Source organism: Kryptolebias marmoratus, linkage group LG12 (genome assembly GCF_001649575.2).
Source record: "Kryptolebias marmoratus isolate JLee-2015 linkage group LG12, ASM164957v2, whole genome shotgun sequence".
Taxonomy (NCBI): domain Eukaryota; kingdom Metazoa; phylum Chordata; class Actinopteri; order Cyprinodontiformes; family Rivulidae; genus Kryptolebias; species Kryptolebias marmoratus.
Window position 1 is genome coordinate 10,418,068 of NC_051441.1, and position 22,286 is coordinate 10,440,353.

The 22,286-nt window shown below is 37.9% G+C and overlaps 1 protein-coding gene across 3 annotated transcripts in view; it reads left to right on the plus strand.

Annotated features, from left to right (window-relative positions):
* Window positions 1–4: 4 nt before the first annotated feature.
* The window catches only part of crebbpb (CREB binding protein b), a 32,582-nt gene continuing 10,300 nt past the window's right edge, over window positions 5–22,286 (plus strand). For 2 of the 3 annotated variants that reach the window (XM_037978607.1, XM_017435940.3), the window contains exons 1-20: window positions 5–162; window positions 786–871; window positions 9,259–9,884; window positions 14,109–14,276; window positions 15,129–15,381; window positions 16,157–16,270; window positions 17,042–17,281; window positions 17,394–17,493; window positions 17,667–17,804; window positions 17,883–18,000; window positions 18,211–18,385; window positions 18,500–18,562; window positions 18,856–18,977; window positions 19,656–19,841; window positions 19,997–20,347; window positions 20,510–20,683; window positions 20,873–21,053; window positions 21,519–21,637; window positions 21,733–21,972; window positions 22,165–22,253. In XM_037978607.1, coding sequence (XP_037834535.1) covers window positions 149–162; window positions 786–871; window positions 9,259–9,884; window positions 14,109–14,276; window positions 15,129–15,381; window positions 16,157–16,270; window positions 17,042–17,281; window positions 17,394–17,493; window positions 17,667–17,804; window positions 17,883–18,000; window positions 18,211–18,385; window positions 18,500–18,562; window positions 18,856–18,977; window positions 19,656–19,841; window positions 19,997–20,347; window positions 20,510–20,683; window positions 20,873–21,053; window positions 21,519–21,637; window positions 21,733–21,972; window positions 22,165–22,253 — 3,557 coding nt within the window. In that variant the 5' untranslated portion in view covers window positions 5–148. Of the gene's footprint in view, window positions 872–9,258; window positions 9,885–14,108; window positions 14,277–15,128; window positions 15,382–16,156; window positions 16,271–17,041; window positions 17,282–17,393; window positions 17,494–17,666; window positions 17,805–17,882; window positions 18,001–18,210; window positions 18,386–18,499; window positions 18,563–18,855; window positions 18,978–19,655; window positions 19,842–19,996; window positions 20,348–20,509; window positions 20,684–20,872; window positions 21,054–21,518; window positions 21,638–21,732; window positions 21,973–22,164; window positions 22,254–22,286 lie in introns of all 3 variants that reach the window. The other variant, XM_037978608.1, reaches the window with a different exon arrangement.

The window sequence follows — 22,286 nt, forward strand, 5'->3', positions numbered from 1 at the left end:
CGGAGGAATCAACAGCCGCCATCTTGACGCGGCTCAGAATCGGGATTTCGGGGGGAGCACTAATTTTCAAACCTCTCGGAGCCATCCAGACCCGGCTCAAACGGCATTTTTCTGGCAGAAAGTCGAAGCCTCGGTTCTTCCGCTGAGAATGAATCCGAACATGTGAGGGTTACGTGTGTTTTTACCGTCTCGAAAGGCCACTGTATGTTTGATTTCCCTTTTAGACAGCGCCGCTTCTCGCCGTATCTCCGTCCCGGAGACGCTGTATTTAACGGGAGACAACGACGAGAAAAATAATCCGCCTCATAGAAAATATTTTTCGATTTTTCTTCTTTTTATTTAGGCCAAAAGCGGATTTTATGGACGCTTGTTTCGGCTACGAAAAAAATGATTCTGTATATACGTGAAATCGGCGAACTGTGGGGAAAGGGAATCTCTTACGCCGTGTGTATTATTTTATGAATGCCTTTTATTTATTTTTCTTGAACTGAAATAATTTTTAGACGTAATTATTGAGGATAATTATGTGGGTGTTGGGTGTTGGATTATCATGGGGTGATCTTCGGTGGCGAAGCGTGGCGCTGTTGCCTTTCTTTTGAAATCATTTTCTTCAGGCGGAATTTCGCCTGTCTGCCATTCAAGAAAAAAAAAAAAACTCTTAACGTTGCTCTTTCGGAAAGTTACCTATCATTGCAAAGCAGAGACCGACGACTTGGACTGATCCTGCTTTTTATTTTTATTTTATTTTCCTGCATCACCATCCATTCATAATAATCACCGAGCAGAATGGCTGACAATCTTCTGGATGCAGGACCCCCCACTGCAAAGCGACCCAAGCTCAATTCACCCCTCTCAGGATCAGATGGGCCAGGTAAGGACAGAAAATCACTTCACAAATGTACCAGATAACCAGGAGGGTTTTACTGGCACTTCAGTGAGATGCGCAGATGTTACAGGGAAATTGTACATTAAGTTCTTAAAGTACTTGTTTGAACAACAAATAGTTCAGTAAAGACTAAAAAAGTAGCTTGTTATAAAAACAAAAAGGGTCAGACTGGAAATCAGTCTGTATTGGAACTTCTGAACAGTTGCAAAAAAAAGAAATTACGTTTAAAAGTCATAAATCATTAAAATACTTATATACAGGTTAGTAAAATTATAGCTATCACTATATAGGGTCTTTGAAGGATGGACTCTTATTTTTGGTAATCTTTAAGCCAATTTTTACATTTGCTCACATCTTTTAAAGTTATATATGGAAGTATAAAACCTAGATCAACTAGTCTGGCTTTGGCACCCACCATCGCCCCTTAATGACAAGCCCCGACCCAAATCGAAGAAACTTTCTAACATCTCTAATTTATTGAATGAAAATAGTATGAAACCGAGATGGTAGAATAGAATATCATTGTTTGCCGTCATGATAAAACAAAATGGTAGTTTCAAAAAGACCCACCCATTGAACACATAACAATTTCTTATTAAAATGGTTCAGTCACTTTTTAAAGCATTAACTATAAGATTGACATAATCAAAATAACTTTTTTAAAACATTTTTTTTGCTCAGGCGAAGCCCTGCCATCAGCCAAAAAACACACATGACAAACTGTTTTGTATCCATTGAGTATCCATTAGATTTTGTGCCTTTTTCATTGACATCTATAGCCTGTACAGATCATTTTCAACACATGGATTTGAACCTGTGTGGCTTCATAAAATAATAGTCATCTTGGATTCGACATTTAAATAGCTTGGATTTAAAGCTGCCCAACGAGAAAAAAAAATTGGAGACATGATGATTAATTTGGGGCCCTAAAAACTTTTGTTTCTATTGCGAATAGTAAACGTGTATTAGATGATATTAGATGATTGTATTAAAGTTACTCAGTAAAAGTTACTATTAACACAAATAGAATAGAAAGATTTTAAATATGTTAGAGTTGTCCCAAAGATCACAGGGAGTGCATGAGTTTTTTTTTTATTTTGGTTTTCTTTGTATGTTGCACAGCAATTGTCAAAATTAGTTTTGCACATGTACAAAATTAATACAAGTCTTCACTGTAACAGCCCCGTTAGATTATGTAAAGCATTATTTCACTATTACACAAAGAGCTACCATTTTCAAATGATTTGTGTTTTATGAAATTGCTAAAAGATTTGTATAAAAAAAATTGTTCACACGTACTACAAATACATTTTAGAATGAAACTTTATACTTTGCTTCTGCTTTCAGTCTAGAATGAGACCAGCAAACGTATGCAAGGCCCTGAATCAAACATGAATGTAAAAACTAGTGTACAGAGCGAACAAAAAGTCAAATGGGAACTACAGTAATGTCCACAGTAAATATACACTCATCGGCCACTTCATTAGGTACACTTGTTCAACTGCTTGTTAACACAAATAGCCAATCACATGGCAGTAACTCAGTGCTATTAGGCATGTAGACGGGGTGAAGAAGACTTGCTGAAGTTCAAACCAGGCATCAGAATGGGGAAGAAAGAGGATTTAAGTGACTTTGGATGCGGCGTGGTCATTTGTCCCAGGTGGGCTGGTTTGAGTATTTCAGAAACTGCAGGGATTTTTACTCACTACTATGGTTTAAAGAGGGTGATCCAAAAGAGAGAAAATATCCAGTGATCGGCATTTGTGTAAACAAAAACACCTTGTTATTGTCAGAGGAGAATGGTCAGACTGGTTTGAAATGACAGAAAGGCAGTAGCTCAAATAACCACTTGTTCCAACCAAGGTCTGCAGAATACCATCTCTGAACACACAACACGTCTAAACTTGAAGCAGATGGGCTACAGCAGCAGAAGACCACACCGGGTGCCACTCCTGTCAGCTAAGAACAGGAAACTGTTCCCACAGACTCACCAAGATTGGTCAATAAGAAGTTGAAATGTATTGCCAGCTCTGATAAGTCTGAATTCACTGAACTCTAGTGGCCTCCACAATCGCCATATCTCAATCCAGTTGATCACCTTTCGGATGTGGTGGAAGAGGAGGATCACGTCATGGATGTTCAACTTACAAATCTGCAGCTAAAACATGATGCTGTCATGTCGATGTGAACCAGAATCTCTGAGGAATGTTTCCAACATCTTCTTGAATCTATGTCACATAGAATCAAATCATTTCTGCAGGCTAAAGTGGGTCCAATCTGGTACGACAGTCTGGTGTTATTATACATGCATCTTTTTACATAAAGTACCTCAGGGAGCTGTTTCTGTATGAAAGTTTTCTACTGGCCAAACAGGCAGTTTCAGGCTATTTTCAAAGTGAAGTTTACATACCTGTCAGAGACCTCAGCACCTTGTAACAATAAAAACAAAAGGCTGGAACAGGTTTTCAGAAACATAAAACGTAATATCTTTAGGCAGGGGTTTGAATTCAGTTAGTTATTCTTGTGGGAAGACTTGTTTTTTAATTTCTAATCTAGTTTTGTTTTATGGACCTAATTTTTGCTGTGACTGTGTTGTCTTAGGTCTTTAGAAATTGCTGGCCCGAGTTTTATTTGTAGGTCCAAATATTTAGGGGTGGGGGTTATAATCTTTGTTTTGATGCATTGCGATGCAGACATGAATGGTTAGCTGAGCTCACCTGTGACCACTTTATTATTCTTTCAAAACAAACTGCAAAGGCACAAACAGACACTGGGATGCTCTTTTTGTGTGTGTTGGGGGTGGTGGTGTGCTGGGAAAAAACCCCCAAAAAACAGCACCAATAGGAAGTAACTTGGCTTGTGACAACTGGGTGCCAGTGTGTTTAAAAACAAACAAAAGACTAACAGTTGCAATATTATTTGAATTTGCCTGTTTTAACTAGACTTCAAATATTTTAAAATAGCTGCCCATCTCCACTGTTCACTTGCTTGTTCAGTAATTAACAAAAATACAAAACTGGCATATAATATAACAATTCAGTAATTTGGTTAGTGTGTTTAAAAATGTCTCAAGTCATAGTTTCACTCAGTCTTGTTTGTTTAAATGCAATTTATTATTTCTGTAAATTGTCAGTTTCTCAGTTTTTGTAGAACAGGAATGGCCAAGTATGCCACTGGAAATCATTTTTGAAGTTAATTTGATTTCTGTAAATTTTTTCAAGACCCCCCACTTTTCTGACCCAGAGTGGGTTCCTGACCACAACTCTTAGAACCGCTGCTTTAACACACCCACCCATTTTCTTTGTTCATGCTCCCTCTTTTCAGAACTCTTTTGATTGCTAAATTAGGTCCTACTCTTTTGGGCATATTGGTTTGCCTGATCAGTGGATGTGTTTGTATTTTAATACACCCGATTCACTGTTTCTGTATTAAGCTCTGAAATGAACTGTGGTGCATATTGGCCGTGAAGAAACTGTAGTTGAAAAAGTATCGAAATTATTTTATTTCAAGCCATTATATTTGTGTAAACTCTAACAGTCACAGTATGTTATGTACAGGACAGAATTACAATTAATCTAAATTTTGTTTCTTAATTTTATTTATTTCCAAATAGAAACTTGTTTTCTATTTCAGACAAATGGTTTTAGCTTCTGGGCAAGTCTCACATATTCCTCATTGCATCAGTTGTAAATACTTACATTGAAATGTTTATAGTTTCTGAATGTAGTTGTGGCCTGAGATCTTGCCTACCTACCACCCAATCAGTTTGGCTTACTTTGTCAAATGTGTTGAGACTCTATTTCATTATTGGCAATAAGACAGCCAGCAAAGATGTCTTTTTTGCCAGATTCAGCCGACCACATGCAGAGCTGTTGCTCATGGACACAGATTAGCAGTCTTTGATGTTTATGTTAATGTGTGACAGTTTTTTATGGTGCTCCAGACTCGTGTCAGGATGTGTTTGTGCCCGTGGCCACAGGCCAGTGTCAGGCTTGTTTTCATTTGTCTGGCTGAATGGGTGCGTCAGCACCACAGTCAAGAGGCAGCCACGCTCCGGTGTTACTACTCACCTAGTGAGCCTCCTTCTTCGACTGTGGAGCTTTTGTGTATGAGAACCTTGGTTAGCATTCCTCACTGTGTAACCTGGAGGTTAGCTATTGCACATTTTCCAAAAAAAAACCTAGTCTTATAATTTTGTCTTTTGTCCGACCAGCAAAAAATTGGCAAACAAAACTTTGGATCTGTTGGCTAACATCTTTGTTGAGGTGGAACTGATTGAGATGAGGGGGAGCACAGTGGGTGTAACTGGATGCCACCCAGCTATCCTTTGTCTCTTTGCTATTCTTCTGTTCTTAACATTTGTATTTGACACATCTGTGTCAAGTACATCACATTTAAAGATGATGCTTTGAGTAATTTAATTTATTGAAATCTTACTTTTAATCTACTAGAAATGATGAGATGCCTTTTTTTTCCGTTTTTCTCTGATTGTATAACTTCTTGAATATGTTTTTGTCCATTTATTTGAGTTGTAGTGGGGTTTTTTTTTCGTTTATAAGTCAGGGTGAAGGTTATCATTTTTAAATACATTTATTGGGCAACTAATTTTGTGCATTTTAAAGTCATCCCTGTTCTTATAAAATATTGAGGAAAGTTTTACAAATGCACTGTGAATCAATTCTGTGGGATTCAACTTGCACAGTCCATCACTTTAAATGTTTAAAAATGTTTTCATTAGTGTTCATATGAAAGAAAACATTTTAATATGGGCTAAAATCTATGTAACACTGAATATGAATATAATATGTTTGTCCAAGTACAAATCCTTTTAGGATTTTTTTTTAAAGTTTAAGAGTTTTACCTCGTAAACCAAATTACATTGTATTGGTCAAAGGAAAAAATTCTTTATTTAATAACTTTGTCTGCTCCGGGGGGCTATGACAGTTTGGTGGTCAGTGTTGAGGTCTTGTGACCCTGTGGCCTCAGGTTCAGGCCCAGGTGGCGTCAGGAAGGGCATCCGGCGTAAAATAGTTGCCGAATCTTTCATGCAAGTTCTATGGCAACGCCTGCAGAAGGGAGCAGCCAAAAGAAGGAAATTTATTTACTTATCTTTTCAAAAACTTTGTTTACTAGGAACCCATTTTCACATCATTAATGAAATAACAGTGGTATTAACACACAGGACGTTAAAGAAAAGAAAAGAAAACAAAACAAAAAAACAGCTAGACAATAATTATTAGAAGTCAAAGAAACTAGTGGTTGAGTTTGGCAGTTAATACAATTTCTAGTAGTTTGGGAGTGGAGATAATCTTGTTCTGTATTTTGTGGGGTAAATTGCAAGGTGGTGTAAACAGCTATCAATTTTAAATAATTTTACACATAAATTTTGAAGAATTGGGTTCAGAGTGTGTCAGCAGAAATTTTTTCATTCATGCACTAAACAACAGGAGACCATTCATGTAGAAATTTGTTCTCATTACTGGAAATACTGGCTTTTAGAAGACCTTCACAGTTATTCAAATTTTTGTTTCTATTATCCTTTTGTGGAGATGCAAAGGGTCATTGACAAGAACAAGCTTGTTTGTGGTGGTTGAAATTAAGCTAATATTATGCACAGAATTGGCTGCAAAACTTTGTCCACAGTGTTCTGATACTTCATGCCACAACACCAGCATATTGCCACACACTTTGGGAAGGACACCCTAGGAGTAGTGCGGGAGTTTGAGAAGATGTCAAGGAAGCTTGCTGACTACAGGAACAATTTGCAAGCAATCCAGCTTACATCACATCTCAGCTTTAAAAGCTCAACTCCACACTCTCTATTTCTGAATTGAGAAAGCTCCTCGGATGAGAAGCGAAACGTCTTCAGCTACAGAATAGAAGTCCAGTTGTTTTTGTTTTTTAACTTTTTTTGAATTTACCATGGCCTGGATGACTGAGAATCTACACCAGCATATTCATGCCACAACAAAATAATTTCTTTATGAAAGTGATTTTTTTTAAATATAGTTGAATGTGACATTAGAATTGTGCTGCTAAGACAGCACAAATCTGTTGTTTTTTTGGCAAAATGGTGTGTTTGAAGATTTTAATGTAATGCTGGAGAGTTTTTGTGAATTAATAAGTACCACTGTTTTCATTAGGCAAGAATAGTATGTCTAAAATTTTTTGGTTTGACTCCAATGATTGAGATTCCCTGGTATATGCATATTTTCGTCAGTACTTGGCTTGTCAATTGCAGATACTTTGAAATAGTATCCTTGTATAAATTTAGACCATATATGAGCTCTTTTTAAAGAAGTCACCAAGCTAAAGGTTCGTGCTTTCCCTGAGCAAGCTTTTTGGCTCATTAGTATGACATTGTGTGTATTTTCCTTTGAAGTAGAGACTGTGATGTTTAAGCTCCTATTAACTGCCACCATATATCATTCGAGAAACCAGTTGGATTTGTCTTCATTAATAAATTAGTGGCCCCAATCATATGGAAGATCTAGGGGTGTGTATGGGTGGGGTTGGTTGTTCCTTACATGAAGGATCTTGGCATTGACGTATTATTTGTAAACTTTTTAAAGGACAATTTCACAGAATTAAGTAGTGTAATTGTTTTTTATGCAGAGCAAATACATCAATTCTTTAATATTAAACTCTCTCTTTGAAATAAATAACTTTGTTGAGGCTAAATTGTTAAAACTGAATTTATTTGTAATGCATTTAAGAAAGAAAAATGTCAGTTTTAGTTTTACTTTGTTGGCTTTGAGAGCCACTTCCATGGCAGCTTCTTATCAAAATGGTTTGATGTACAGAATTATGTTCTGCATCCTAATTTATTAATTCCCGCTTTTAAAATTCTGCCTACAGACTTTCTGAAGTTTCATCTGTCTCTACATAGTTTGTGGCATGCTGCCACACCTCACAAATGTGGTAAAAGTTTGTGGTCAAATGTCAGGCCACACTAAGAGTGGAACATAAAATACACAATGAAACTAATTTGCAAGATCTTAAACATAAAAGGGTTTCATCCTGGAAGAAGTGGATACTTGAATCTTCAAAACTGAGTTACCTGCTGATACCGATACCACTACATAACAATTTAAAGGGGTGAAAACAGTAAAAAAAAAGAGGCCAGATTGATATTTACTTCTTCCCAACTAGACACAAGTGGATGACCACCTACTTAGTGTTGTTGTAAAGATGACAGATTGACTGTTACTTTAAAAAAATGTTAGATTGGTCGTCAAATGAAGAAATATTTTTTTAGATGTATATCCATGTTGCACCTATTCTTCTAGTTTTATTTTTTTGTTGCCAAAAACACTGTGACTTTTGTTGCCTATTTTTTATTGTTGAATTTCTAAATGATTGGAGTCCAGAACTGTATAATTATTCCTGCTCTGACCATCAAAAAACGAAGTTCAAGTTTTGAAAACATCGACTACTATTCATATATTCAGCTGTTAGTGAGAGGAAGGACAGTGTCTGAAACCAGCTCTGCTGTGCAAAGTTATATTTTAAAACTAGAAGACAAGACTTTGTTTTGCACTGAAGTTTAAGAACTCTATTATAAACATTTTTTGAGTATACACATTTTACTTTACTGTCAGTCATATTTATAAGCAGTGTCTGAAAGTGGAAAGTGGTTCTTTTAATCACAAATGTTCACCAGTTTTGTTTTATTTTCAAATGATAGTGTTTTTTTTAACTATATCAGGGTTCTACAAAGTTATTCAGCAGTTTTGTTTTAACAATTATACAATTATTTGTTTGAACTTTATATATTAGCTTCTCCTTTTTTCTTTGTAATTGCACACATGTTAGCATACTGCATAGGGGCCAAGGTATGGGGTAAAGGGACTTTTCCAAGGCTTTTTCAACACAGTCGCTCTGAGGAACAAACCGTCAATCTTCCAGTTTGAAAAAAAACCATTGTGCCACATAAGTTTGTCCATTTCCAATAATTTATTAGTACAAATATAAAGTCTGCCCTTTAATATTGCAAAACATAACAACATGAGAATATTTGACATTTATTAAAAAAATAAACAACAGAAACGTTACTGGCTGCTTTCTTAGTTTTTATTTATTTATTTTTATTATAAATATTATTACAGTATGGCATAAACCCAGGGAGCATTTTAACCAAAAGCTTTTTGTTTTGTCCATGTGTTTCAAAACCCATTTGAATAACTTGAGAAATAATTTAAGAAAATAATCTAATCAGAATAATTTGATAGATACTATCGATAAATGCTTTTCAGTGTAGTGAATTGGTTCCTTTTAATTGGTGATGTTTTTATTTTTTTTTCTTAAAAAACAAACTGAAGTGTGTTGTGTGATAATGACATTAATTCTTATTTTCTCCTCTCTTGTTCTAGATTTTGTGTCTCTGTTTGACCTGGAAAATGACCTTCCTGATGAGCTCATCCCTAATGGAGATTTGGGAATGGGACTGTCCTCCAATAGTGGTCCAGGTGCAGGGGTGCCTGGTCTTAACTCAGTTGGTGCTGATGCTGCTGCCAAACACAAACAACTGTCTGAGCTCCTGCAACCGGGAAGCTCCTCTCTTCTAGGAGGTGGTCTCAACTCTACCAACCCGCAACAAGGGGGCACGGTGGGATCCCAGCTCAGTGCCGTACTGGGTAAAGGACCTCTTGGCCAGGGTTCCCCCAATCACCAGTCTCCCCAGGGCCAGAAAGGAGGTGCTTCCACTGGACAAGGGAATGGAGGCGTGGGTATAGGCTATAACCCAATGTTGAACAGTGGGCAGGGCCATGGTGTTATGGGCCAAGCAGGACAGGTCATGAATGGAGCTATGGGACCAGCAGGACGCGGAAGGCCTGGTCCTGGCATGCAGTACCAGGGCCAAGGCATGCAGGGGCCTCAAGTAGGTGCTGGACCTGGAGTTGGAGGCAGTGTGCTGGCAGAGACTCTTACCCAAGGAGGGCCATCGATGGGTGGACAGCACGTTTTGAATGCCCAGCAAGCTGGAAACATGAACAAGGTGAGGTTCAAAATTATACTCATCAATCATACAAAAGAGTGGTTGACTCATCCAAGTACAAAGTTATTATTAACAGTTTAACAATTGAAATCCTACCACATGCTTAAATGCCAGTGTGCTAGTGGTTCACATAAATGTTGGCTAGTTTTGTATTTGCATAATCACCATCAGCAGACTGATTTCACTTCTGTATGTCTGAACTACACAAACAAACAAACAAAAAATAGTAACTAAGTTTTCAATTTTTATTTATCAGACTCAGTCTTGTTATAAAATTTATTTAGAGGAGGTTGACTTTACAGCCATATTTATCCATGTATGTTTTCACACTTATATTTAAGGTCACATTTATTTACATTTGCATATTCCACTCATTTTTATCAGCTGTTGAGCTTCTGCGCTCACTGAAGACTGTGGTTTAGTCTGTTGCAAGTTCTACTTGTTAAAATTGTCTGCTTAGGTAATTGGCCCAATTTAAGCAGATGCAGCTGAAAGTCTATTGACAAACCAGGCAACTTCAGAAGCAACTTTGTAGGAGCTAGTAACTCAAATAAAATAATAACTTTTCTAAGAAAAGGTGTCATTAAATATTTGCATAGCAAATAGTCAACAACAGAGTCAAAAGTTAAAAAAAATGTGAAAGTGTAACTTGATATCTAGGTGTTCAGTTATTTTAACGACTCTAGGTCGTATCTCTCTGTCATTGGAAATGTAAAACTAAATAGCATTGATTTTCTGTACAGAGGTATTTTTACAGACATTACATCTCCTTTATTAAGCAGATTATAGCTCCTTAAACTTGCCACCATTGTAACCTTCTAAATAAGTAAAATTCATTTATACACCTTTCTCAGAAAAAATCAAATCAAAAATCACAAAGTGCTTTACAATCAAATACAAAGCAATACAATAAATAATAGACATTAAAAGATTGTTACAAAAAAGCAAATTGTCATAACTTTCTTTTTTTAACTGCAGCCTCATGTGAATAAAAAAATCTTTAGCTTCTTTTTAAAAGACTCACCATAGTCAATATAATGTAAAATAAGGTGAGTTCAGTCCACATTCGAGGTGCAGCTGCTCAGAACATGCGAACCCCTCAAGTTGAGAAACTACTAAAACTCTCTGGTTGGATTACTTCAGCGCTCAAACTGAAAAATAAAGCTTAAAAATTGTCCAATTGCTGTAAACTAGCAGAGCAATAAGTGTATTATTAATATAATTGTATTCTATTATAGCTTATTCACAGTTTTGACAGGAAGCATAACTGACTTTGATGTGTTTTTGTATAAAATGTAGACCATGCTTTTGTTATTCTCTGTGATCCAGTTTTTTTAGAAATTGATTTAATTTAAGTAGTATTATAGGCTATTTTTAGTTGTCTGTGGGTCTTACTTTGCTCTTGGAGTGTTTCAAAGCAAATCATGCATTTTTGCATTTTAATAATCCAAAAACGAGATTGAGCAATAAAAATGTGACAAAGCGGTAAAGTTTAGCTATGGTTCTGTAGCACAGATACCTTTGTGAATGAGACGTGGTTTATGTATTGTGCTGCTGGTTGAATTTGTCTCTGAATATCTTTATTTTCGAAGACTTTGAAGTGCTCAATGTGAGAAATTGTTTCTTTTCTTGTCTGAAAGATGCAGGGCTTTGTGGTTTGACAGGAAGCCAAGATTAAACCAACAGACTTGTTCTCACTAACATTATTGTAACAGACGTCACCACATAAAACAAGCCCCTCCTTTCCTGTATAGACGTATGCACTTTAATGGCTGACTGTAATTTGATACATTTGTTTTTATAATTAATAGTTATTTACAAATTATGCAATCTGGTCACTTGGTTTCAGTTTGTAGGGTTTCACATGACAGAGAGACCTGAATGCTCCTCTTTGGCTTCATAATGGTAAACAGTAAAGAAAACATTAGAAGGGAGTAAATCTAAAACATACCATGTAACTAGTGTTGGGCATCAAGTCTCGAGAATCCATTGGAACTGGATGTAACATTCTGATTCTCTCGGAATTGTTCAAATTTTAAAATTTCCATTCCTAGCTTCAATACCTAGTCCACTGACTGCAAGAAGAAGCCGCCGAACACCAGCAAAGAAGAATCTGCAAGAACCATGGACATCCATGGACAAAGTGTGACGGTGATCAAAAGTGTGGCCTAACCTTAATTAAAGAAATGACCAGTCAGCTCATTGCAACACTTGCAAAGATTATATTGTGCAAAGGAAGGTACACAACCAACATGGTTTAACGTCTCCGGGTTCATGGTTGACTTAAAGTGGTGGGTCAGCTTAAATGCAAATATCCAGCTACCGTTCGCCAGGCAGTTGACCAGACTCCACAATGTGCTAGTCCGTTCACCATTGCATCTAAGGGAAACATGTCAGTGCAGCAAATTGAGTGCCACAGAAAGGTTACAGCATATATTGCTTCTTAAAACAATCAGAATTGGAACTGAAATTGATCAGATTCAAATGATGCCCCATCCTACACATGATTTTTAATTGCGTTTTTAAAAAAAAATTATTAGTTTTTGGGGGGGGGGGGGCAATGGAACTGTTTGGTTATGGGTGTAGCCCTTAAAAATTAATACATGGTTTATTCTAAGTCATTTAAAGGCCCTTTGGTTAAAGGAAACATTTTAAAATTAGAGCATTTAATGTGAAGTTTGCCAAACAGACTGTTATAAACACTTCTCAAAATATTGACATGTTTAAATAGATGCAGTATCTTCTTAACCTTTATAAGAATTTTTTAGCAGTACTTTGGAAAATGTTAACATTCCGATAGGACAGGAAACATTAGAGACTTTCAGTTGTAGCATTAGCATCCTCTCACCTATTGACTCTCCTCTGTGTTAAACGCAGTTCATTAAGTGGGAGAACCTATACGTTAAGAGGTTGAATGTGTGAATGAGAGGCAGTCAAGCATCTGTGGGTTTTTGTGCAGGTGGGGGGAGGGGCAGGCAGCAGTGCAGTACTCATTTGTTGTGCAAGCTGATCTTTCTCTGCGTGTGTCACGTACTGTTTTGCTCTTTGCTGGGCAGTGCTTGCTTTATCAGGCTGCCATTTAAGCCACAACAGAGAATGTCAGAAATGGTCAACAGATAGATTCTTACAAGAACAATGAGGGATAGATCACTTAAAATTATAATAATTTCAAATATTGCTTTTTTTGTAAATTTGGGCTGTTTTTAGATTTCACCTTCAAGATTTGTTTGATGTAACCTAGGTTTTGAGTTTTGAGCTCTTTGTCATAGCAGCTTTTTAATTTTTGCAAGCAAATTACTAGAAATAGTATTTTTTTATCCATATTAAACTGTTACTACTAAGTACTTTAGAAAGGTCGGACAGTTCTGTAAAATGTGTGTGCGTGTATATGTGTGTGTGTGTGTATGTATATGTATGTATGTATATGTGTGTGTGTGTGTGTATAGATAGATAAATAATGGGAGGTTAGACACAACTTTGGTGCGATAATATTAGGGGTTTTATGGTTTTGAATCTTGGTTCTGCCAACCTTCGAGCAACCTTGGCTGCATAATGAGTGAGAGACAGAAATGAAGCCATGCTGGCTCTGACGCCACCTACATTAACAAGATCTGAGTCTGATGTTGGGGAACCAGGACATTTTGATGAGAAATGGGGTAATCCCATCCAATCACCTGTCTCTGTACAACATGGAAGCTCATATCAGATATCATAGCAGCTAAGATGAAGAAGCAAATGTGTCAAAACCTCAGCAAGGCAAGATTGGCACCAACACCAGAACCAATGTCAGAACTGTAGCTTGAAACTATAAGACGAGACACACAAACCTGTGCACTGCCTGGATTTACTACGCAAAGCCTATGACTTAATGCCATACACGGATCCTGGAGTACTTGAAACTGTGCGTCAACGGGACACTAAGAGCCTTCGAGAAGAACTATGTGAGAATGTGGAAGACAACTCTAGAGGCCAATTCAAATACATTTGCACAAGAACATTATGTTGGTTGACAAGCTACAAAAGTAGACAATGGTGATAGATGTAGAAATCCCAAGTACCCATGGTCATGTTAAGTTCTGTGTGTTCACAGAGCAAAGATTGCTGGCACCTCCAATGGTCGGTACCAATGGAAAGTTTAGGCCCATATAAGTCAGAAACTGTTGTATGTGGATTCAGACAAAGATTCATCCCTTAACCACCCTCTATTCTATGTGCTTTCTGTAGATGACAATGTCAGGAGCTCCATTTGGCCAACAGTATGGTCCGGCTGGGGTGCAGCAGATGGGAACAGCAGGGGTCAATGCCCAACAACTTCAGAACAAGACACCTCTTTCCAACAACTTGCCCCCGTTCCCTACAGAGTTAAAAGGACCTGGGAATGTGCCAAATATGGTAAATCTCTACTTTTATTTCTGATGTCCACATCATAAAACGCAATTTTATAGGCCAATTTTTGTGTAGGGTAAACCCTAAATATGTCATATCACGTCATCTTCCTTTATATTACATTGAGATTAATCCTTAAAATCAAGAAATTCCTTCAATTATAGTTAATAGAACAACAGTCATTCAATAAAATCTTGAAACTTTTTTGTATGAGATAAAGATAAGATGGCATTTAAATGTTTTGAATGCAATGTAGCAGTATTTATATGTATTTATTTTTAAAGGAATGAAAAACAAACCCACTGATAAAAGCGAACTAGCACTGTAAGACTTGTAATCATCTTCAGTGTTGAGTTGACATGTTCATTGATAGAAATGTAAAAAAGTGCTAATGCTTTTCACCAATTCAATCCAATGTCCACATACAGTTCTTGTGAAGATTGAATTTTAATTTATTTGAACCCTTACAAATTATGTAAAGTGTAAAGTTTATGTTTAAAAAAATTTAAAATTTGGTGTTTTGCTTTTTATTTCTCACCCTTTTGTAGCTGTTTACCAACTGTTTTGATTCTTTATAGCAAATTACCATTTGAATCATTATGATGAAGAAATGTAATCATTTTGGATACATATACAGTATTTAAGACCATATTTATACCAATGTTAAGGTGCTGGAAAAGCTTGAAGTTTTACTTTGACAGCAGTTAAAAAGTACTTTAATTTGGCTTAGGGAAGGTGTGAGGTTTATATTATAATATTCAATGGTTTCTTTTTTATTTACAACCTTAAAAGTGTGAAAGAAGTTACAGGTCATATTTTGATTTTCACATAACATATGCATTGTGTACACCCTTGCAGTCCCAGATGCAGCAGCAGGTAGCATCAATGGGCATGGCCCCTGGAGTCGGTGGTGTGTCAGGAGGGCCAACAGCCGACCCTGAAAAGCGAAAACTCATTCAGCAGCAGCTGGTCCTGCTGCTCCACGCACACAAGTGCCAGCGGCGGGAGCAGGCGAACGGAGAGGTTAGGGCCTGTACTCTGCCTCACTGCCGCACCATGAAGAACGTACTCAACCACATGACCCACTGCCAGGCTGGCAAGTCCTGCCAGGGTGAGTATAAATTTAAAACTATCAGTTTTTTTTGGTTACAATATAAATCACAAGTAAAAATACTGTTAGAGGATTATTATCTTATGTTTGAAATTTAAGATAACTTTTTAAAAGTTAAAATCAAAGCGAAAATTGATGGTAAAAAAATTGGACTACCCACTTCCTCTCACTATGTAATCACTGGCTTTACATCTACAACTCATGGCAGCCTCATCTATGAGATGGCTGCCTCAGCTGATCTACCGTTTTACAGCTATTGATGTAAATTTGGTGTGGTAGTAGCTGAGAGTCATCCCTAACACATACTTCAAGCACTAAGTATTGTGCGAGATTTTTGATTAAAACTTTGGCATTAATTGTTGATGCCACCACTGTTTGTTGTTATCAAAATATATCATAAACTCCACCACTTTTAGGGATTTCAACTGTTTGATAGCAACTTCCGTCAAGCAACTGTGGGTAGAAAGAAAGTCACAAAATGTTTCTGAACTTTGGACTTTGATATTTATACTGTATCTGCACTTGATTTAAATTAACAGGTAGATTTATGGCTTTACAGCATGTGTATTAATTGTTTTTATATAGCTTTTTATTGTATTTTACATTCCAACTTTTAATTGATAAAGTCCATACCCATTTCACTTGTTGACACTGTCATGTTTGAGTTCATCTTCGACTTTATCCCATATTTATATTGTGAAGTAATGGTTGCTACTGGATTTATTAACACTCCTCACTCTGTTTTTGTTTGCCTTTTTATTATTTTTTTTTCCAGTGGCTCACTGTGCATCATCCAGACAGATCATCTCGCACTGGAAGAACTGTACGCGGCACGACTGTCCGGTTTGCTTACCGTTGAAAAACGCGAGTGACAAGAGAAATCAGCAGCGTGAGTAACGCCAGCAGCCCTGCTCATCTTATTTATTCATAAATTTTACAAGAAAGACATATGGTTTAACTTATGAGGTAATTATATATATATATATTATATATATATGGATATATATATAATATATATATTATATATATATATATATATATATATATATATATATATATATATATATATATATATATAATGGATGTTTAACATCTCCTTGGATTGTTGAAATCATGTAAACTGTCCAAGGCAGTCATCAAATTGGCAAGCCTCAAGGAAGTGTGTGTAATATAAAGTGGTGCCACCTGCAGGTTGTATTTTCGTGCTACATCTCTGTGCTGGCTTGCTGGCTCTCAGCTCAGACATTGAGAGGATTCCTGTAGAAGGGTTGGGCCTGTAATGTGACACCCAGGGGAGGGGCTCTGTGTCTCTGCTATTAGTGGGGGCAGGGTTTTGGGACAGCAAGCTCTCTAATTGGTTAAAAGGTGCTATGACAGATTTAAATCCCCCACAGAGGCAGCGTGCTCTCAGTCAGCAGTCAACACAGCAGCAGGGAGCAGCACAGTGTTTTCAGAGGCCCAAGAAGACGCTGACTGACTGTTTTTTTTTTACATGAATGTTCAGATTTTATTATTTACAGTAACAGATGTTTAGACATTAGAGAGCAAACAGAGGCACAAGAAGCAACTTTTCTGTCTTCCATGATAACATTTTTTTTTAACCATTGATTAATGTAATTTTGCCAGACTTCTTATTATTTTCTCATCTTGTCCTTTTCAGCAATGTTGGGTTCACCTGGGACTGGCCTTCAGAATGCCATCAACACAGTTGGACCCGGCCAGCCAAGTGCCACAACCATCAACAGTGCCGCCTCACACTTTGACCCCAGCTCCATGCAGAGGGCCTATGCAGCCCTGGGCCTCCCGTATGGGAATCAGTCCCCTGCTCAGGTCCAGGGTCAGGGTCCGGCTCAGCAAAACTCCCAGGGGCACCAACAGCTCCGAAACATGAATTCGCTAGGTGTGGAATAAAAAAGATTTTATGACTATTGGTTTAGTTTTGGAGCAAGTGTCACGAAAAAATATCACTATACCATGTATGCAGACAGTTGTAAATACTGTGTATTTTATAGGCACTAATCAGATGAACCAGATGAGAGGTGGAATGGGTACCTCTTCCTCAGACCAGACCGGGTGTCACTCGGACTCTTCTCTGCCCTCCACACTTAACAAGTGAGCCTTTTCATCATCTCTGTTACTTTTACTTTTTGTAAAGAAGTAATCATTTATATTAGAAAAAAAATTCTCTTCCAATTTATGAAAGCTGGTGGTCTCAGTCTGTTTTTGAGATAACTATATTTTCTTTTGATGCAAATTAAAAACTGTCATTAAACTTTGTCCTGCAGTCAGCTAATGCCAGATGGGTCAGTAGTTGGAGGAATGGGAAACCTGCCCACTGCCACCCCTCTTTCTGCTTCAGGCATAAGGAAGGCCTGGCATGAACATGTCACTCAGGACCTGCGCACTCACCTGGTGCACAAACTGTAAGTCCAGTTAGGCTGATTCATCTGTAAATACCTAGGTTGTGTCAGGGTACTGCAAGTATTTTTTTTTTCTTCCAGAGTACAAGCCATATTCCCCACCCCAGATCCTGCAGCACTGAAGGACAGGCGAATGGAGAACCTGGTGGCATATGCACGCAAAGTGGAGGGTGACATGTATGAGTCAGCAAACAGCAGGGTAATAAAAAATTAAGCTCATTCCTGGTTTTAATTATCACAGCTTTCCAAATAGGACATTCTTTTGCAAATGTTTTTGATGTCAAGGCTCTCTCATAGTGATGAGACAACAGACGACCTCAGCGTGAATTAGTGCCTGAAACGTATTCTTACCACAATCTCTTCATGGCTTTTTGTCTTCATTTTGTTTTTTGTTTTACTTTCTCAATAGGATGAGTACTACCATTTCCTGGCAGAAAAGATTTACAAAATTCAGAAGGAGCTAGAAGAGAAGAGGCGCTCTCGGCAGGAGAAACAGCCTGGCATAGTGGGCCCAGGTGGACCTCAGCAGCCTGTAATGGTTCAGCCAAACCCCATGGGCCCAGGACAGCCTGTTAGACCTCAAAGTTAGTAACTAAATTCCTTAAACTCAGGTTGATAGAAGAACTCATATTATTTTTTTTATATTTTAAAATTCTGAAACCTTTAAAATAACATGGCACTGTCTTGACTTCTTGCAGATGGACCTGCACCAATGCCCAACATACCAAATCAGATAATGAACCGTATGCAGGTGGACCAAGGTATGCGTTTGTTTATTTTAGCACTAGTATTCCAAGAAGAACACAACAACTTTTCCTTCTTTTGTAAGAAATAAATTAGCTGATGGGTTTACTTTCAAATATCTAACAAAAAACTGGAAATATTTCATACATAAGGCAGATTTTCTGTGAATACTGGATTGTTAAACTACTCTGAGATGTTCTGTTTAAACCAGCTGGTTAAATGCCTCCACCAGCTTACTAAGACATGGAATATTAAATTACATTAACTCCCTTAAACAGGTATGTAATTGTATGTAAATTTATTCCCACAGGAATCAACCAGTTTAACCCAATAGCAATGCAGAATGCGCAAATGCCTCAGGCACCCATGGGAGCCAGGGCTCCTTCCCCGATGAGCCATCCACCGCAGATCAACATGAACCCTGTTCCAACAGTGAGATTCTCCCCCCAGCTCCCCTCTAAGTTTTAGAGCTTTTTACCCTTTGCCTTCAGGGATTACTTGTTGGAAAAATCATGATTTTACAACTTTTCCAAGTTTAAGACCTGTGATTAAGGAAAAGGTTTATTGGCACTATTTTGCATCACCTTATTAGCCAAGGGTTATATAATATGAAAGGTTTCTCTTCAGCTTACTTTCAGGAAAATACTTCTCTGATTTGACTAGTCCTATTAGGAATAAGAAACGTATCAGTATGATATTGGTATTAGTGTTATCCTTTTTGTTAATTGCCATTAGCCCATCTGTAAACAGTCTAACATCCACAGATAGTGGTGGCCAATATTTATCTGACGTGTGCTGTAGCATTGTAGCGTTTTTTGGTCCTAAAACTCAGATTTCTTCACATTTAATATATGTTTTAAAAACAATTATGGCGTCATCTTTTAGTCACCTAATGCCTTCCTGGACTGTATATTGTCACCATGATTTTCCCTTTTTTGTTCTGCCTTTATGTTAAAAAGTTACTCCACTTATTGTTCAGAATACTACAATATTGGAAGCACATAAATGATCTGTATTTGTTATAAGTGGAATTTATATACAGGACAGGCTTTTAGAACTTTGTACTTATTGTTGTACTAATTTGTTTGCTCCTTTTTTGCCACTTTCCAGATGGGTATGTCCCCATCAAGGATGCCACAAACTCCAGGAATGTTGGGTACTCACACTAGTAACGTGTCTCAACCAGCCAACCAAGGCCAATTCCTGCCACAGGGCCAGTTTCCTGGTGCTGCTGGTGGAGCAATGAATGTGAATATGGGCTTGGGACACATCATGTCACAGGCTCCTGTAGCACAGGTGAGAATATGAACTGTTCGGAGAAGCTGTCTGCTTCAAGTCTTTTTTTTTCTTTTTTGTGTGAGTGTAAATGTGGCCTTTTGTGTTTCAGTGTGTAGTCTGGTCTATAAAATGTCAGTATTAGTACACTAATAGTATGCCCCACTTTGTTCCAGCAAACACAAAACTCTAACCTCCCTCTGAATGCACTGGGCTCCCAGCTGCCCTCTGGCCCTCCAGCCCAGCCCACACTGCGTAGTACTCCCCCACCCAATGTTAGCCAGCAGCAGCAGCAGCAACACGCTCTCATGCAGGCCCAGGTGCCACCTCAGCCCTCTACTCCCAGCTCCACAGCCGGACCCTCCTCCACCCCAACACACATGCCTAGTAGCATCCCTCGTCCCCCCGCAGCTATGAGCACCCCGCCTGACCCCTCCCAGCCGCTGACACCCCTGCAGCCCCATTCTGAACCCTCCAGCCAGATGCAGCAGCCCACCTCAGTGCAGGCACAGCATCCCGCCACACCGGTGAGACACTTGTCTGTCCTGAATGCTAAAAACGAGCTTATTCTTTTGTGATTTTACAATAAAGCACCAAACTGGTCTTTAAGCTATTTTTGTATTGATAAAAGTTTAATTTTATTCATTGGGATGATCAGGATTGTGATCAGTGTGTCTCTTTGACTCCAGTTGTCACAGGCAGGAGCAGGTATAGATAACAGAGTGCCTACACCAGGATCTGTGGCTGAGCTGAGCTCCCAGCAGGCCCTACCTGACATGAGTGGCATTGAAATTAAATCTGAAGTAAAAAAGGAAGATGATGACAGCAACTCTGGGAAGAAGCAAAATGATGTAAAAATGGAGGTATGCAAGTTATTTAAAGCACTCAGTGTTTGTTGGGAGATGAGACAAGAAAGCATTTGCTGTTTGAACCATTGAGTACTACTGCAAAACTTAGTCAGCCACCACCAATCAGTTTTGATTACATTTCATGAAAAGTAAATTTTGACTTTTTATTGCTTGTTTATTAACAGTTTGTTTTTTTTTTTACAGCAGGATGATGAAACAAAACCAGTTCTGGTAAAAAAGGAGGATCCAGATGCAGCTGAACCAAAGCAGGAAAAAATGGAAACTGAGGAGAAGAAGCCAGAGGTGAAGGCAGAACCCAAAGAAGAGGAGGACAGCGGGGCCAATAGCACATCAAGCACTTCCACTGCTCAAAACCGCAGAAAAAGTATTACCATTAATCTTATTTTTAGACATTTATCTACAGTCATGTGGGGGGACAAAAAGGCACAGACAATTTTAAACACTTTCAGTGTTTTGGAACTTTTGAAAATCCCTAAATAAAAAAGTAGTAATTCCCTAGAAAGCTTTTTTTATTAAAAACATTAAGAGAAAATATCGGATGCAAAATGACAAAGTATTTCATTGCAATTTTTATGCTTATACTATTTGTTTTTCAGCTTTTAACAAAGTGTTTTATGTACCATCTGAAGTTTTACACGTTTGTCAAATGTGCTGAAAAACATTTTATACTCTGTCATCGTAGATTTGACCATACACCTCATTTTGTATATTTTTTCGTAACTGTTTTTTTGTTAGTGTTTATTTATTATAGTGGAAAGAAAATGTATTTAGTATGATTTGTTTATTTTACAATTTATTCTAAGTTTCTTAAACATGTTTTTTCATCTAGTTTTCAAGCCGGAGGAGCTGAGACAAGCCCTAATGCCGACGCTTGAGGCCCTCTACAGACAAGACCCAGAGTCCCTGCCCTTCAGACAACCTGTAGACCCCATGCTGCTCGGGATCCCTGTGGGTTTCCTCGGTTATCTATGCACAGATTTATTTCAATATATTAAAACTTGCAGAAATAGTAAGTTATGTTTTGTATTGTCCTCTTCCTGCAGGACTACTTTGACATCGTGAAAAATCCTATCGACCTGTCCACCATCAAGCGCAAGCTGGATACAGGACAGTACCGGGAGCCGTGGCAGTATGTGGATGATGTCTGGCTCATGTTCAACAATGCCTGGCTGTACAACCGCAAAACATCCCGCGTCTACAAATACTGCACAAAGCTGGCAGAAGTATTTGAAGCAGAAATAGATCCAGTCATGCAGAGTCTCGGCTACTGCTGCGGCAGGAAGGTGAGACTATACAAGATTGGAAGTGATGGCAGTGTGTGCAGTAACAAGGATAGATGCAGATTTGTACCTTAAAGATTATGTTATAGCATTTTAATAATTGCATCAGTGCACAATTACCATTTATGTTTGTTGACTATAAATCTAGTTCATCATAGTTCCATGAATGTTAATGTTGGTTTGGTTTTCCCACAGTATGAGTTCTCGCCTCAAACGTTGTGCTGCTATGGCAAACAGTTGTGTACCATCTCTAGAGACAGCACCTACTACAGCTACCAGAACAGGTAAAAGTGCATGCTGACTGTTAAAATGGAGGA